The sequence below is a fragment of the Lontra canadensis genome, unplaced genomic scaffold (assembly GCF_010015895.1).
Source record: "Lontra canadensis isolate GAN:19392208 unplaced genomic scaffold, GSC_riverotter_1.0 scaffold25, whole genome shotgun sequence".
NCBI lineage: Eukaryota > Metazoa > Chordata > Mammalia > Carnivora > Mustelidae > Lontra > Lontra canadensis.
This window is the reverse complement of record NW_022631019.1, coordinates 19805277-19819587: the sequence shown is the minus strand read 5'-3', so window position 1 is coordinate 19819587 and position 14311 is coordinate 19805277. Positions and strand designations below refer to the sequence as shown.

Below are 14311 nucleotides of genomic sequence, written 5' to 3'. Positions count from 1 at the left end.
GGGGGGGAATGGGCAGGGCCCAGGGCCCAAGGGGAGGGGGTCTTGTGGGCAGAATGGCAGGGAACATGCGGGGCCATGAGGTCTGGAGGGGGCCTGTGGGCTGGGTGATACGGAGGAGAAGATCAGAGAGGGGCCTGTGGCTGGGGCAGGTCCTGGGGGCCCCGCCTGCCTGGCACTGGAGCTGGGTGAGCGTCTCTGCCCCAAAGCGGCCTGTTCCTCTCTTGCTCCCCACTCCCAGGTTCTCTCAGCCCCTGCATGAAGAGATTGCTCTGCACAAGCACCTTCGCCACAAGAACATCGTGCGCTACCTGGGCTCCACCAGCCAGGACGGCTACCTCAAGATCTTTATGGAGGAAGTGCCTGGAGGTACGTGCCCAGTGTGGGATGGCAGTGGAACTGGAACTGTGGGGCAGGGAGATGGGGCCAGGAAGGGGGTGGAGAACCCTAGGGGAAAATGAATCCTAGCCTGCGTGGGTGGGGTAGCTCAGAATTAGCTGACACTGTGCACTTGGGTGGGGATGGAGTCTGGGCCATGGCTGGGGTGTGCCTGGGCCTTGAGCAGAGAGCTGAAGGCTGGAGTCAGGGGGTGCCCGTGATGATCCTGGACTGCGTCTGCCCAGGCAGCCTGTCCTCCTTGCTGCGGTCGGTGTGGGGCCCCCTGCAGGACAATGAGAGCACCATCAGTTTCTATACCCGCCAGACCCTGCAGGGACTCAGCTACCTGCATGACAACCACATAGTGCATCGAGACATCAAGGTAAGTCCTGAGATATCAAGGTGAGTCCCGTTGCTGGTGGTGGGGGTCATGGGAACACAGGGGTCCAGACAGAGAACAGCAATTTGCATTCAGAAGGCTGACCCCTTTGCAAAGGGTGGGGGAATTCACCAGGGAGGCTCCCAAGGGAATGAGAGAACTTCAGACCTGAAGCCAAAGCAGGTGCCAGCACCCAGGAAGTCATAAGTGGGGTGGCAGAGAGAGGAGGCTGACAGAGGCAGGGTCAGGCTGCGATCGTAGGAGGTGGGATCCAGGGACAGGGTCCGGTTCCGCCATCAGGAGCCCAGCCTGATGTCCACTGCATAAGATCCACTCTGCTCAGGGGGACAATGTGCTGATCAACACCTTCAGTGGGCTGCTCAAGATTTCTGACTTCGGCACCTCCAAGAGGCTGGCGGGCATCACACCTTGCACTGAGACCTTCACAGGTAATGGGGTGTGGGGTGGGGAGTGGGAATGCTGACCTGGGACAGAAGAACTCTTAGGACCTTCCGGGGAATGGTGTTTCTCCTGGCTGTGGAGTTAGAGCCCTCATGGGACATGGAACCAAGGGCCGATGATTGCGCCGGGGGTGAGGTGATAGAGTCTAGAACTGGAGCTTGAGTAGTCCACGATGGCGAATTTAGTATCTAGGAAGTGTGAATGTGGGCAGAAGTGTGTGATGGGTTCAGAGTGGATGACGCTGTCTGGGATGTGTGGTGGGCCATACTGTGCGTGAAGGAGTCGGAACGTGACGGAGCCCAAGATGAGTGAGGAAACTCAGGATAGGTGTTTGACCCCCAGGGTAGGTGATGGGGATTATCTGGATGACAGAGTTCAGGGTGGGTGCGGGTGGCTAGAGGATGAGAGCCCGTCACCCCCACATTGTCTAATGCCTAGATGAGCATTAAGGGCACGGCTTCTACCACAGGGACCCTCCAGTATATGGCACCAGAAATCATTGACCAGGGCCCACGAGGGTATGGGAAGGCAGCTGACATCTGGTCACTGGGCTGCACTGTTATCGAGATGGCAACAGGTCGCCCCCCCTTCCATGAGCTAGGGAGCCCACAGGCGGCCATGTTTAAGGTGAGACCCCTCACTCATGGCCTGGCTCACAGGGTGGGGGGCGTGGCGACAGACCGAGCCCTGAACACCTCGAAACTTGACCTTCTTCCGTCCTCCCTGACCCCTCCCAGGTGGGCATGTACAAGGTGCATCCGCCAATGCCCACTTCTCTGTCAGCGGAGGCCCAAGCCTTTCTTCTCCGAACTTTTGAGCCAGACCCCCGCCTCCGAGCCAGTGCTGAAGCACTGCTGGGGGACCCCTTCCTGCAGCCCGGGAGGAGAAGCCGCAGCCCCGGCTCCCCACGACATGCACTGCGGCCCTCAGGTAAGATGCAGGTGGAGGGAGTGGGCGCACTGGGCTGAGGGAGAGGAGCTGTGGAGGTGAGAGGGCTGAATGGGGGGCCCAGGCTGACAGCCTCCTCCCTCCCTCAGATTCCCCTTCAGCCAGCCCCACTCCTTCAGCTGACCCAACCACCCAGCCCCAGACATTCCCACGCCCTCAGGCACCCTTTCAGCACCCACCCAGTCCCCCGAAGCGCTGCCTCAGTTACGGAGACACCAGCCAGCTCCGGTGAGAGCCCAGGGTCTTGGCGGGGCTTTGCCTCATCTGGGTTTGCTCTTGTACTCCCTCTGGGGGGGAAGCCCCCCTCGGGGCCCTGGGCGCCTCCCACCACTTGCAAGGATGGCATTGGGGGCCTCCTCGCCGATTCTCCGACTTGTATTTCTTGTGCCACCTCAGTGCCAGGCTCCTCTCTCTTACCCCTGGGAGGCTGGCCTCAAAAGAGCCAGGATTCAGACACTGGGGTGGAGGCGGCCGGGCGCTGTGGCCACCCGCCCTCCATCCGCAGCTCCCGGGTTGCACTAGGGTGCCTGAGGAACCGGGGGCCGAGGAGCCCACGTCCCCTGAGGAGAGTTCCAGGCTGAGCCTGCTTCACCAAGAGAGCAAGCGCCGGGCCATGCTGGCCGCAGTGCTGGAGCAGGAGCTGCCCTTGCTGGCGGAGAGTCTGGGCCTGAAGCAGGAACAGGTGGGTGTGCGCGTCCCAACCACCACCACCAACAGTCACACACCACCACCCCCCTCTGCCGGTTGGTGGTGAGGCGGGGCCTGCAAGTCCTCAGAGGTATTCCCCCACGCCTGCACCCCCACCTGCAGCTCTCTTGACTCAGGGGGAAACCCACCCACGACAACCTCTCTTCCTCCCCAGGGGCCCCAGCTGGGCAGGAATCATGTGGAACAGCTACTGCGCTGCCTCGGGGCGCACATCCACACTCCCAACCGCCGGCAGCTGGCCCAGGAGCTGCGGGCGCTGCAAGGGCAGCTGCGGGCCCAAGGCCTCCGGCCTGCACTTCTGCAAGGACCGCTCTTCGCCTTCCCGGACGCGGTGAGGGAGCCTTCTCGCGGTTCGAGCTGCCCAATAAGATGTAGTCAGCTCCCTGTACCCGGGAATGTGCAAGGACTTGTTGCAAGGTTGCGCGTCTTCCCCGTGAAGATACAGCCGTCCAGAAAGGGACATCTATCCCGTCCTAGTTTCCCAGCTCCTCCCTCTGCCCCAAGCCCGCCTACTCGACTTGCCTCTGCCTCAAGACTTTCTAGGCCTTTCCGACACGAGCCCCACCTCTGAGTCCCGCCGCGCCCTTTCTCCCTTTCCAGGTGAAGCAGATCCTCCGCCGGCGCCAGATCCGCCCACACTGGATGTTTGTGCTGGACTCGCTGCTCAGCCGAGCGGTGCGGGTAGCCCTGGCCGTGTTGGGCCCAGGTAACCCCAGGAGTGGAGCTATCCTGCCTGCCGGCGAGGGTGTGACCCGCTTGGGGGCTTGACATGCACGCCGGGGGCCGGTAGGGGGCGTGGTTGGTGGGGGTTAAGCTCAACCCGGGCGGGAATGAATGGCTGGGTACCCAGAGCCGTGCGCCCTCTGCCGGGTGTCTGGGGAAGTGTCCCAAATGGGCGTTCTCTCTCCCTGCGGGAGCTCACCCCAGTCACTTGGATTGGCAGAAGAGGAGACAGAGGAGGTACCACCGAGGTCAGAGGAGGAACCCCAGTCCAAGCAGCAGGAAACCATCAGTCGGCCCCCGGGGGAACCAGAGAAGGCACCCCCAACCCCAGTGGTGCAGCTGGGCCTCTTGCGAGCAGAGACTGACAGGTAAAGCCCCAGGGACTTGCCCACGCCCTCTGGGCCAGCTTCACCTTCCCTCTCCACTCCATCGTACTGGCCCCGCCTCTGCGCTCTCCTACAGGCTCCGAGATGTCCTGGCCCAGAAGGAGCGAGAGTGCCAGGCCCTGGTGCAGCAAGCTCTGGAGCTGGTAAACAGGGAGGCGGGGACCTGCGCCTTGTCCCCAGAGCCCCCTGGTGAGTATGCCACAGCTGGAGAACACTCAAGGCAAGTGCCAGGCAGCTTCTGCCAGGAGGTACCCCTGGATTGACCGCCTAACTTCTCCTCCACAGCTGCTCTCACGGTGGACCAGGGCTTGGTGCAGTGGCTACAGGGACTGAATGTGGATTCAGGCACTATCCAGATGGTGAGGGGGAGAGCGCTGGCCAAGTCCTTGACCCCCACCCACCAGAGACTCCATCTCTGCCCATCTTTCAGCTCTTCTCACTCGTTCCCTCATGCCAAGAATCTCAGTACACAAGAGCACTTAGTGTACCCCCCATGGGGCAGATGAGGAAACAAGCGCCAAGGGGCATTGGCTGCCATGTAGCATATTAGTAGCCCAACAGAGCTAGTACCTGGGTCTCTGGACACATCTCCCTCTGATATTCTTTTCTACTGTTTCTGCATCTGGGTCTTTGTCCACAACCAGCTGCTGAATCACAGCTTCACCCTCCGTATCCTGCTGACCTGTGCCACTCGAGATGACCTCATCTACACCCGCATCAGGTATGTCCTGAGCCCTCCAGGGACACCCACGCATATGGCTTCTTGGTGGCCAGAGTCTGACCACCCCGCAACCAGGCTACATGCCTGCTTCAGTTCCTCCCTGGAAGTTACATGGACACAGCGTCCCCTGGTGGCAGGAGGCGCATCAGGCAGACAGTGGAGTAGGCCATATTCTGGCTGAGCCGCACTGAGCCTGCTCTCCCCAGGGGAGGAATGGTGTGCCGCATCTGGAGAGCCATCTTGGCCCAGCGAGCAGGATCCACGCCAGTCACCCCTGGCCAACAGGAGGCTGAATGAGAGCTCAGAGACAGAAGGCAGGACCTAAGGATGGCTGCATAGAGAAGACACCAAGCTGCTTCTGATACACCTCACCTACCCCAGGACTCAGGGCCAACTGGAGGAGGCCAGACGGGTGGGGGCAGGGTAGGGCCCAGACTTAGCGATATTGGGGGGGATCAACCATAGAGATACCCCCAAGCTGATCAAGTATGGCCAGGCAGACTATTAAACAGAGTATCTTTGTATGTTTGGGTCTTGGCAACTTTTTTTTTTTTAAGATTTTATTTATTTATTTGACAGAGAGAGATCACAAGTAGGCAGAGAGGCAGGCAGAGAGAGAGGGGGAACCAGGTTCCCTGCTGAGCAGAGAGCCCAATGTGGGGCTCAATCCCTGGACCCTGAGATCATGACCTGAGCCGAAGGCAGAGGCTTAACCCACTGAGCCACCCAGGCGCTCTGGATCTTGGCAACTTCTGCGGTATGGGGGGCCGGGGGTCCTGGGACCAGCTTCCTAAGGTCTTTCTGAGTCTGAAGTCCCTTCACCTGTTCCCTTTCACTTCCCTCGCCCATTCCTGCCATCGCCCTTGCTGCCCAAAAACAGACATCAGCCCCTTGCTGCCCTTAGAATAGACTTTATTGGTTTTGGCCGAGGGCAGGCCCAGAGATGGGGGTCCAGAGAGGAGTCTGGTGGAGCTTGTAGGGCAGCTATGTCCTGGGCACCAGGTCGGTTCTGAGGGGCAGAAGGCCATCCACCCACTCACATGGTCGCTGCAGAAGCATCTGCCACAGCTGCTTCTCCTCCTCTGTGGAATCCATCCAGGGTACCCGGAGCCCATAGCTGCTGCCTGGATATGTGCAGACAGGGGTGAAGGACATGGTTACCCTGGACACCCTAGGTCCCAAGGAACACCGCTGGGTCCCAGATTACCCACTGCCACTCCCAGCTCATAGTAGGCACCAAAGCTCAGGGAAGGGTAGAGAAGTGCCCAAGGCCACACGCTGAGCCCGGTATCAGCATCAGGTCTCCTGGGGCCCTGCCCCACTCACCAGTGCCCAGGCTGAGGCGTATGCCCCCCAGCTGGCGGCTGGTCAGGGTCCCATGGTCCCAGAGGGAGAGCTCAGCACAGGCCTGGTGCAGGTCAGCAGGCCTGAAGCCATCGTAAACCATCGTATGGTTGAACACAGGGCTGAGGCTGCGTCGTACCACCCTTGTCCGTTGGCGGCTGGCGTGGCTGTCATCGGGCAGCACTGAACTGTGGGGCAGGTAGGCTGGCAATCAAGTGGCTATCCCCTCACGCTCCCCAGAACCAACCAGTCACCAGATCCTACCCATTCTCCCTCACAACGTCCGTGCCCTCTGGCTCCCGCCTATGTCCTGAACTCAAACCTTCACTATTCGTGGACCTTTGGGCCAGCTACCTCTCAGGCTCTTGTCTTTAAAAGTTACAACTCTTATTCGTAGGACCCCAGAGTAAAGTCTCTGAAATACGGTTCTGCTACTTCCCTGCACAGTGACCTTCATTGGCTCCCTGTTGCCCCCAGAAGTAGTTTCCAGACTTTTTAAAGCCTCAGAACCCACCCTGCAAGATAAAACATTACCCAGAAGTAGAAGAAAACAACATCTATGCGTGGAATCAGGGCTGGGAACTTAGAACCTGACCCACCCAACTTCATTTCACTCTCTGAGTGTGAGGCAGCACCCTGAGGCACCCCTAGAGGTCCCCCAGAGCTTGCTTTGAAAACCACTGAACTGCAATTTCAGGGGCAAGCCCCACAGCCTGACCTTCCAGGTCTTTTCATGGAAGAGCCCCTGTGACCTCCCAGGTCCCCAGCCTCAGCTCTCCAAGTCCTATGGCTTGTCACTCTGAAATGCAGCTCCTGAAGGAAGTCTTTAACTTTTCTGACTCTGGGCTTTTGTTCAAGTTGTCCCCTTCACCCCTGCACAGTGGGGGGGCAGGATCAGACTGGGGGGCGGATCAGACTGGGGGGCGGATCAAGAACGGTTGATTACAAGGGGTTTGTCAGAGGTGGGGAGCTCCAGAGCGCGTGGGCGGTGGGGGAGGGCGGGGAGGAAGGGTAGCCAGGAGGGTCCGAAGCCCCTCACCACTGTACGTAGGTATCGGGGGTTCCTGAGCGCAGCGGCACGAGGTCCTGAGCTTCCTTCACCCAGAAGTGCAGCTCCCCGCTGGGGGGCAGTCCCGCGCCTGCCCAGAGACTCGGCTCAGACCCTGCCGCCGCATGCCCTCGCCCGACGCCCCTCGCCCTCGCCGGACCTGAGGCCCCCTCCTTCCAGGTCCCGTCCAGCGTGGCCTCTCGCGGGGCACTCACCCTCGGAGCCGGCGGGAACGTACTTGAGGGAAAGGGAGAGCAGCCCGCGGCTGGGGAGGTCGTCGGGAGAGTGCAGGACCTGCGAGAGGCGGTCAGGTCAGGGACGGGAGCCGGCCCCAGCGAAAGCGGCCATCGAGGGGTGAGGTCTCCAGACCCGGATGGGGCGCACCTAGCCGGGGGACCCAACCGCCGCCGGGGGTGGCAGTAGGGTTTCGGGGCCGAAGGGAGGCTCGGCCAAAGGCGGAGTCAGAGGAGGCTGGAGCAAAGGAAAGGGGGCTGGGGCGGGGAGGGTGCAGGCCGGACACCTGCGTCGCTGGGTCTCCCCACGCGGGCGGGCTGCCTCACCCGGGGCTGCAGAGGGAGCCAGGTGGGCTCAGAGTCCCAGTCCCACGTTTCGAGAGGCACTTCGACTTCGCCCAGAAAGATGTTGCGACCCAGGCTCTCGCGGTGCCACACGGACAGGCTCAGCACGCGGCCCCGGAGCTCGGCCTGCGAGACGGAGTACTGGGGACAAGAGGTGCGCTTTAAGGGACCACGGCGGCTGGCGCCGGCTTCAGCGCTGCAGCAGTGTGGACGGGGGCCTGTCCTACCGCGCTCCTTGCACGACGGAATCTGGGGGAGCCCCGAAGGGCCTTAATGGGAGGTCTGGACTAGCGCCATGCCCAGCACTGGACTGACCCACTGGGGAACGCACGAACGGAGGGCCTCCCTGCCGTTCCTCCCGCACAACGGAGGGTCGGAGCGACGGGCAACGACCATACCCTGGCTGCCCCAGGCACCAGGCCCCCGCAGGAAAGGGCGTTGGGTTCATGCATGGGGGGCCGCCCGGTTGTCGCAGGCTCACCCTCAGAGTCTCGTTGAAGACCGGGTTCAGATTCCTTTTCTTCACCGCAGTCTTGCGTTTGCTCTGCTTATCCGGGAGGAGGTAGCTTTTGACGTAGCTGGAGCGTGGGAGGGGAGGAGAGGACCGGAGCTTAATGGGGGGCCCTCCCAGCGCCTACCCCCCCCGGGGGGGCCTCCCCAGCCCCAGCCCAGAGCACAGCTTCCGGGCAGCGCTTTCCAGGAGTTCTCTCACTCAACCCCCGCGCCTCCCAAGGACGTTGATACTCCCACTTTGAAGACGGACGAAAATCGACCAAGAAGAGTGGCGGGGTGGGGGTGCAGCGAGAGCGGTTCGGGCACTCACGGATCCGAGCGGTGGCGTCGTGCGGCCGCCAGGCCCTGGCACTGGATCACGTGCACGCGCAGCTCGGCGGTGCCCGGCTCGTAGCGCAGCCCGAAGTGCACGGAGCCGCGCACCTGCACCGCGCCCGCCTCGGCCTCCCCGGACAGGCTCAGCTGGCTGCCGCTCAGCTGCGGGCGGGGGTGGAGGTCAGCGCGGGGCGGGGGGTGTGCAGGGCTCAGGTCCAGGCGGGGTTGGGGGGTGTTGCTCAGATCAGGGGACGAGGGAGGGGTGAGGCCGGGGCTACGCGCGGGGATATGGAGGGTGGCGTCCCCCACCCGTCTCCTTCGTCCCCAGGCCATAGCCCTCACCCCTCACCGTGGAGGAGTTGAGGCTGGACACCGAGGAGCTGCTGCTGAGCATGCGGTCGAGGGAGGGGCCGGGCCCGGGAGCCTCCTCCCCGTTCTGCAAGATCTCGGGCGCCGTCTGGGTCTGGGGAGCGTGGGGCAGGGGGTAAGTGACGGGGCGTCTTCTTTTTCCCAGCCCTTCCCCGACGGCTCTCAGCCTGGTGCACGGGCACTCCCCGCCTAGAATCCGCTCCGGGTCTTGGGAGCAGCCGCCGGCCGCTCCCGCCTACCTGGGCTGGGGGTGGCCGCGACTCCGCTCCCCGCGGCCGTGGCTCCGGCTCCGGCTCCGCCTCCTCCGTGTTGACCTGCGGGGCCCCGGAGTCCGGGGCTGGGGTGGGGCATGAGCTACTGAGCTTGGCCCTCTCCTGCCCGCCCCTAAGCAGATTTGGAGGGACTGGTTTGCCACTCCCGTGACCTGCGGATTCAGGCTCCAGTCCTGCGGGAAGCCCTTGAGACCGCACACGTACACGCATATACACGCACCAAGGAGAGAGTAGGAAGGGGAAGGAAGGTGAACACAGGTGGTTGGGGTCACTTCAGAGATGCCTCTGGTCCCTGAAACCTCTCTGTAGTCCCCAACACACACCCTCCCACTCACCTTCCTGGGCCTGGGGTTCTTCCTCATGATCTGAAGACTTTAGGGGGACATATGGTGAAGGGGAATCAGGTTTCTGAAAAAAGCAAGGAGTAGAGATCACAGTGGGGACTAGTGATGAAGAAGTCAAAGGTCACGATAGGGTCAGAGGCCAGAGGCTCCAGCTGGCTATCCCAGATGGATTTAGCACAGCCCTCCAGGCAGGGCTGGTAACCAGCTAACCAGTTGCCAAACCAGTGGGGCCTGCATGTCACACCCCATCCCGTGTCACGACATGCCCTGTCTGACTCGTCCCACTGGTGGCAGACAGTAACTTCTGAGTCCTAAACCTCACCCAGCTCAGTCCCCCACCACCCCTAAGAGCCAGATTCTGAGATTCCCTTAGAGACCAGGTCCCTGTCCCCATTTGACAGAGGAGGATTACAGTGGCCCAGACCAGGGTCTCCTGAGTCTCACTTCCCACCTCCTCTTCAGGGTCACTCATTACTCACCTCAGCCTTGCTGAGCGTCTCTTGGGGTGCCTTGTCCATGATGAGCCTAGAAGGGAGAGGTGGTTGTCAGGGAATAGACCCCAGAGGACTGGTAGGCACCCTCCTCTCCCCCTGCCAGACCTCCTCACCTGGGCTCTGGCTCCTCTTCAGCTTCTTTCTCGGCAGCTTCAGCCTCCCCATCGCTGCCTGGAGCCTGGTCTCCTGTGCCCGGGTGAGAAGCTCTGTGAACCTCAGGAAGTCTGGCCTTTGGAGATGCTCACTCACCTCCAGGAGCTCGTGGAGGGGTGGTGCCCACCCAAAGACACACAGTACCAGGGGCCCTCTCTTACTGTACGTGCATACCCAGTGCCCTGGGCTGTGTAGCCAGTCTCACCCCGGGGATCTCCTCTCACCCATGGAGCTCTTCTTTCTGCGGATAGAGGCTCGGACAAGATCAGAGCCAAGGTGGGCATGGTGGTGCCGTTGTGAGCGCGCTTCCTGGAACCAGTCTCCTGTCAGGATCTTCAGCTGCCCAGGGTCTGCCAGCGAGGCCCGGAGCTTGCTGGGGGATAGGGGAGGGTGTGGTTGTCATCCAAACCACATTCCTGCTACCCACTCTGTGCCAGGCCTTGTACCTGGGGCCAGGGACACAAGAGCAAATCAGACTCAATCCTTACTCTGGATCAAGGAGCTCAGGTTGATGGGGAGACTGGATCCAGAACAGACAAGTACACTATAATGAGGTGGGTGCCATGATGGATGTGAGAAGGGCCAGCTTTGCCTGTGGGAATCCAGGAGGGCTTCCCAGAGGAGGTGACATTTGACTAGTTTCTTGAAGGACAAATTGGAGTTTTCCAGGCAGAGAAGGAGAATAATTATCATTCATTAAGTGACTACTGTGCCTAATGCCCCCTCCTAATTCCAGGAGGTAGTGCTCCTTAGCCCCATTTTACAGATGAGGAGAGTGGTGCTAGGGAGGTCAGGAGAGTTGCCCTAGGTTACATAGCTAAGAGGTGTCTTCCTGTCCCCAAACACTACTTTTAAGTCACATGCTCCTCTGCCACTGTGCTCTTCCAGGGAGAAGGAACAGCACAGAAGGCTGTATTCAGGGACTCTGACGCTCTTGAGTGTCTCGAGTGGACATTCTGGGTATGTGTATCGGGGGCGGGGCTTACTGGTGGAGGATGAGACTGGGGAGGCTGGCAGGGACTAATTAGGGAGGCTTTGCCAGCGCACTTAGGAGCTGACTCCTGACATGAGGTGCTGAGGAACCATGGGCGGTTTCAGCAGGGGACATTAAGGACAGATCTGGGGAGCTCCAGCTGCAGCATGACCAGTGGGTCAGAGAGGGTGAGCCTGGAGGCAGGAAGGCAGCTGCCTCGGGTGAGGTGGAGAGCTGCGCTGGTTAAGGGTGGAGGTGAACAGTGGATAAAAACAGGAACCACCCAGATATCTAACAGGCCACACACTGGGAGGCAGCAGGGGCACACTGGGGCTCCCAGTGCCTGAGGCCCCATTCTCCCGGGCTCCCCTGCCCTGCCTCACCTGACGCGGCCCTCCTCCAACTGGCGAAGGCGGGCATCTCTCTTCAGGACATCAGCAATGGCCTCCTGCTCCTCCTCTGTCAGGAAGCTGAGGTCCAAGAGTGCATCAGCCTCAGGCTGTGGCCCGTGCGCCATGAGGCAGCTGGGCAGGGCCCAGAGCCTCTCCTGAAATGGGTGTCCCCTCTGGGGCATCAGCTGGGACAGTACCCCATCAGCTGGAGCACATGTGGTGACCTGGGGGCAGATCAAGGGGGCAGGTCAAGCCCTGCCCAAACACAGGGTCAATCCTGGAGCTGCCGGCTCTTTTCTGCCCAAATACATGCCTGGGCGGTGGGCACAGTACGACTCCAGGAAGGCTGAGCTCGAGGTGGCATGAGACACACCCATGGACCCATGGGCCCCCGTACACACTGGCTCACAGACATACAGACACGCTTGAAGATGTGCAGACAGGCCCACCCACAGTGAGACGTCCGCCTGATCACACGGGCGCCCCACCATCTGTATGGACAGGCCAGTGCACACCTGTCCCTCACCAAGGACCCTATGCGGTCTTGGTCCCAGACCCTGGCCCACACCAGGGGACATGCCTGACATATTCTGAACCCTGCACGCCAGGCCCCACAGAATGTATAACTCGGGACAAAAACATGACCCGAGATACACACAAATCACACTGAGTGTTGCACGCACATTGCTCCTCCTCAAAACTGGTTTGTGAGCTCCTTGAAGACAGAGAGAGCGCCTCACCCCAAAAGCCCATATGTTGCCCACAACAGACAGTTGGTAAAAGCTTGATTAATTGAATGCCGAAATACGCCTGTACACACATGGGGAAGGCCACACACACAAACACCCAGATCTGCTTACTGCTCCCACCCACCCCAGGAACCTACCAATATGGGTTGTCTCCCTCCACCCTTCACCTCCACCCTGCCCTGGCCCATTTGGCCTTCCTGTCTGAGGCAACCTCCTCCCCAGCCCACACCCCCACTTCCTCCCCACTGAGGTAACCACTTTACCTACTCCCCCTGAGGCCTCCAGCCAGGGATGCCCTCTTGCCTGCAGCCCCTGGCGCCCTCTGCTCTGGCCACATGTGTTCTCCCCCTTCTCCTGACCCAGGACCTGGCCAGGGGCCTGGCGGCAGAGGCCAAGGGCTGCAAAGCAGCTCAGGCTGCCCGGGCACCACGCTGACTCCGGAAGGAAAACATTTGCCCAGCTCCGAGGGGCATGTGGACGTGGCAGGGGGCCTGGGACACAGTCGTGGGCAGAGCGGAGGCATGGCCTGAGACCACTGGGCCGTCTCTCCTCCCCTGCTGCCCATCCCATCCCCTCCCAGGCCAGGTCAGGGCACCAGGCAGGCCCGAGATGGGAAGAGGGTTCTCTGGCAGGCAAGTCCTGGCTTGTGCCCGCTGCTGCCCGAGCTGGGCCATCCCTGCTGAGTCTGTGTCCAAGCCTGAGCGTGCCTTCTCCCTCTGCTGCCTGCACCACGGGCTTGGTGTGGCTGTCTTTACAGAGTGCCTGGTCTGATCCTGTGTGAACACCCGTGTGAACGCCCGTGTGCCCCGCATTAGCACTACTTCCCGAACATCTGCCCTGTTCAGTGCTGGGTGCTGTCCGCACACAGCTCGGGGCTCTTCTGTGGCCCGGGGCCCAAGCCCATGTGACATTGTGCCCTTGCGAGGGTCTTAGACCAACACAACACGGCTCTGCACACGGAGGTGTCTATGAGGCTGTTTGTTTTGTGGGTGTGAAGATTGTGTCACTGCCTGTGTGTCGGTGCACCATGTCCCAGTGTGACGCCGCGTGGGTGACTGTTATTCACCTTCAGTGACTTTCTGGATGACAGCATGGTGTGGTATGTGCCCTGTGTACTTCATCCTCTGCTGGATGCGCGTCTGGGCTGTGTCGTGCTATGTGCTGGGGGGCCCCAGGGGTCCTCCGGGGGTGTGTGTAGGAGTACGGAGGGGGGAATGTCCTGCAGGTCCGCCTGGGCTGGGCTGTGGGCATCTGAGCCTAGGGTCCCCAGCAGCAACCCCTCCCTGTAGTTCCTTCTTCTAGAGCTAGAATCCAGCGTCCGGTCCTTCCCACTCCCGTTCAACACTATGGGACAGACCCATTGGTCAATGTTCCAGTCCCAGACCCACTCCCACCTGCCCCGACCCCTAAGGCCCCAGAGGGTACCCAGGAGACCAGGTGGCAGTGTCTGCCCCTTGGGACTCTGGCAAGGAACCCTGGCCCTGAGGTGTGTTACCTGTAGGGGTCCAGTATGGATCAGAACCTTCGCAGGGTGACCTGGGCTCTCCTGAACTCCTGGCAGCTGAGTTTCAGAGCTGAACTTGGGGAGCAGAGCAGAGAGGGACTAAGGCTGACTCAACCAGCAGCCCAGAGGAGCTGCCCCAGAGGAGGAGGAAACACCTTCTGAGCAGGGCCTGCTGCAAAACCGGGCCTGGACTCCCGGCACCCTAGGGGTGCACCTAAGCCTTGGCTTTCAGAGATCTCCAAGCTGATCTGCTGGGTGGGAGACACCAGGGGCTTGGCCCCAGCTCTGCTGCCCACTTATTCTGTAACCGCTGTGAACAGCACAGGCACCAACCCCTGAGAGCCTCGGTGGCCTCATCCCTAGAGTGGGTGGCCGCCCCACCCCGCCTGCAGAGTTGCTGAGAGGAACTTGCTTTGAAAGCAAGGTTAGAAATCTTTCTAAGAAGCAGGGTCAAGGAAGGACTGCAGACCACGGTCAAAGGACCCTAAGTAGAGTTTCTCCTCTGCCACTGTGTGACCTTAAGCAGGTGTCTCCACCTTGCTGAGCTGCAATTTCCTCCTA

At 61.0% G+C, this 14311-nt stretch overlaps 2 protein-coding genes across 2 annotated transcripts in view; one reads left to right on the top strand and one right to left on the bottom strand.

Annotated features, from left to right (window-relative positions):
* Positions 1–5218, top strand: part of MAP3K6 (mitogen-activated protein kinase kinase kinase 6) — a 10458-nt gene extending 5240 nt beyond the window's left edge. The window contains exons 16-29 of the mRNA XM_032863882.1: positions 239–366; positions 621–757; positions 1098–1203; positions 1686–1843; positions 1954–2146; positions 2254–2392; positions 2687–2846; positions 3027–3203; positions 3473–3578; positions 3816–3963; positions 4058–4170; positions 4267–4340; positions 4626–4702; positions 4909–5218. Coding sequence (XP_032719773.1) covers positions 239–366; positions 621–757; positions 1098–1203; positions 1686–1843; positions 1954–2146; positions 2254–2392; positions 2687–2846; positions 3027–3203; positions 3473–3578; positions 3816–3963; positions 4058–4170; positions 4267–4340; positions 4626–4702; positions 4909–4999 — 1807 coding nt within the window. The 3' untranslated portion in view covers positions 5000–5218. The remainder of the gene's footprint in view (positions 1–238; positions 367–620; positions 758–1097; positions 1204–1685; positions 1844–1953; positions 2147–2253; positions 2393–2686; positions 2847–3026; positions 3204–3472; positions 3579–3815; positions 3964–4057; positions 4171–4266; positions 4341–4625; positions 4703–4908) is intronic.
* A 379-nt stretch (positions 5219–5597) lies between these two features.
* SYTL1 (synaptotagmin like 1) lies at positions 5598–14190 on the bottom strand. Its single transcript, XM_032863878.1, has 15 exons — positions 13742–14190; positions 11489–11721; positions 10357–10505; positions 10093–10165; positions 9965–10010; positions 9477–9549; positions 9109–9206; positions 8850–8963; positions 8496–8662; positions 8154–8250; positions 7655–7813; positions 7310–7388; positions 7086–7185; positions 6029–6234; positions 5598–5826 (listed from the first exon to the last, which is right to left on the bottom strand). Exons 2-15 carry the CDS (start codon positions 11677–11679, stop codon positions 5687–5689), a joined length of 1692 nt encoding a protein of 563 aa, XP_032719769.1. The 5' UTR covers positions 11680–11721; positions 13742–14190; the 3' UTR covers positions 5598–5686.
* Positions 14191–14311: the final 121 nt, after the last annotated feature.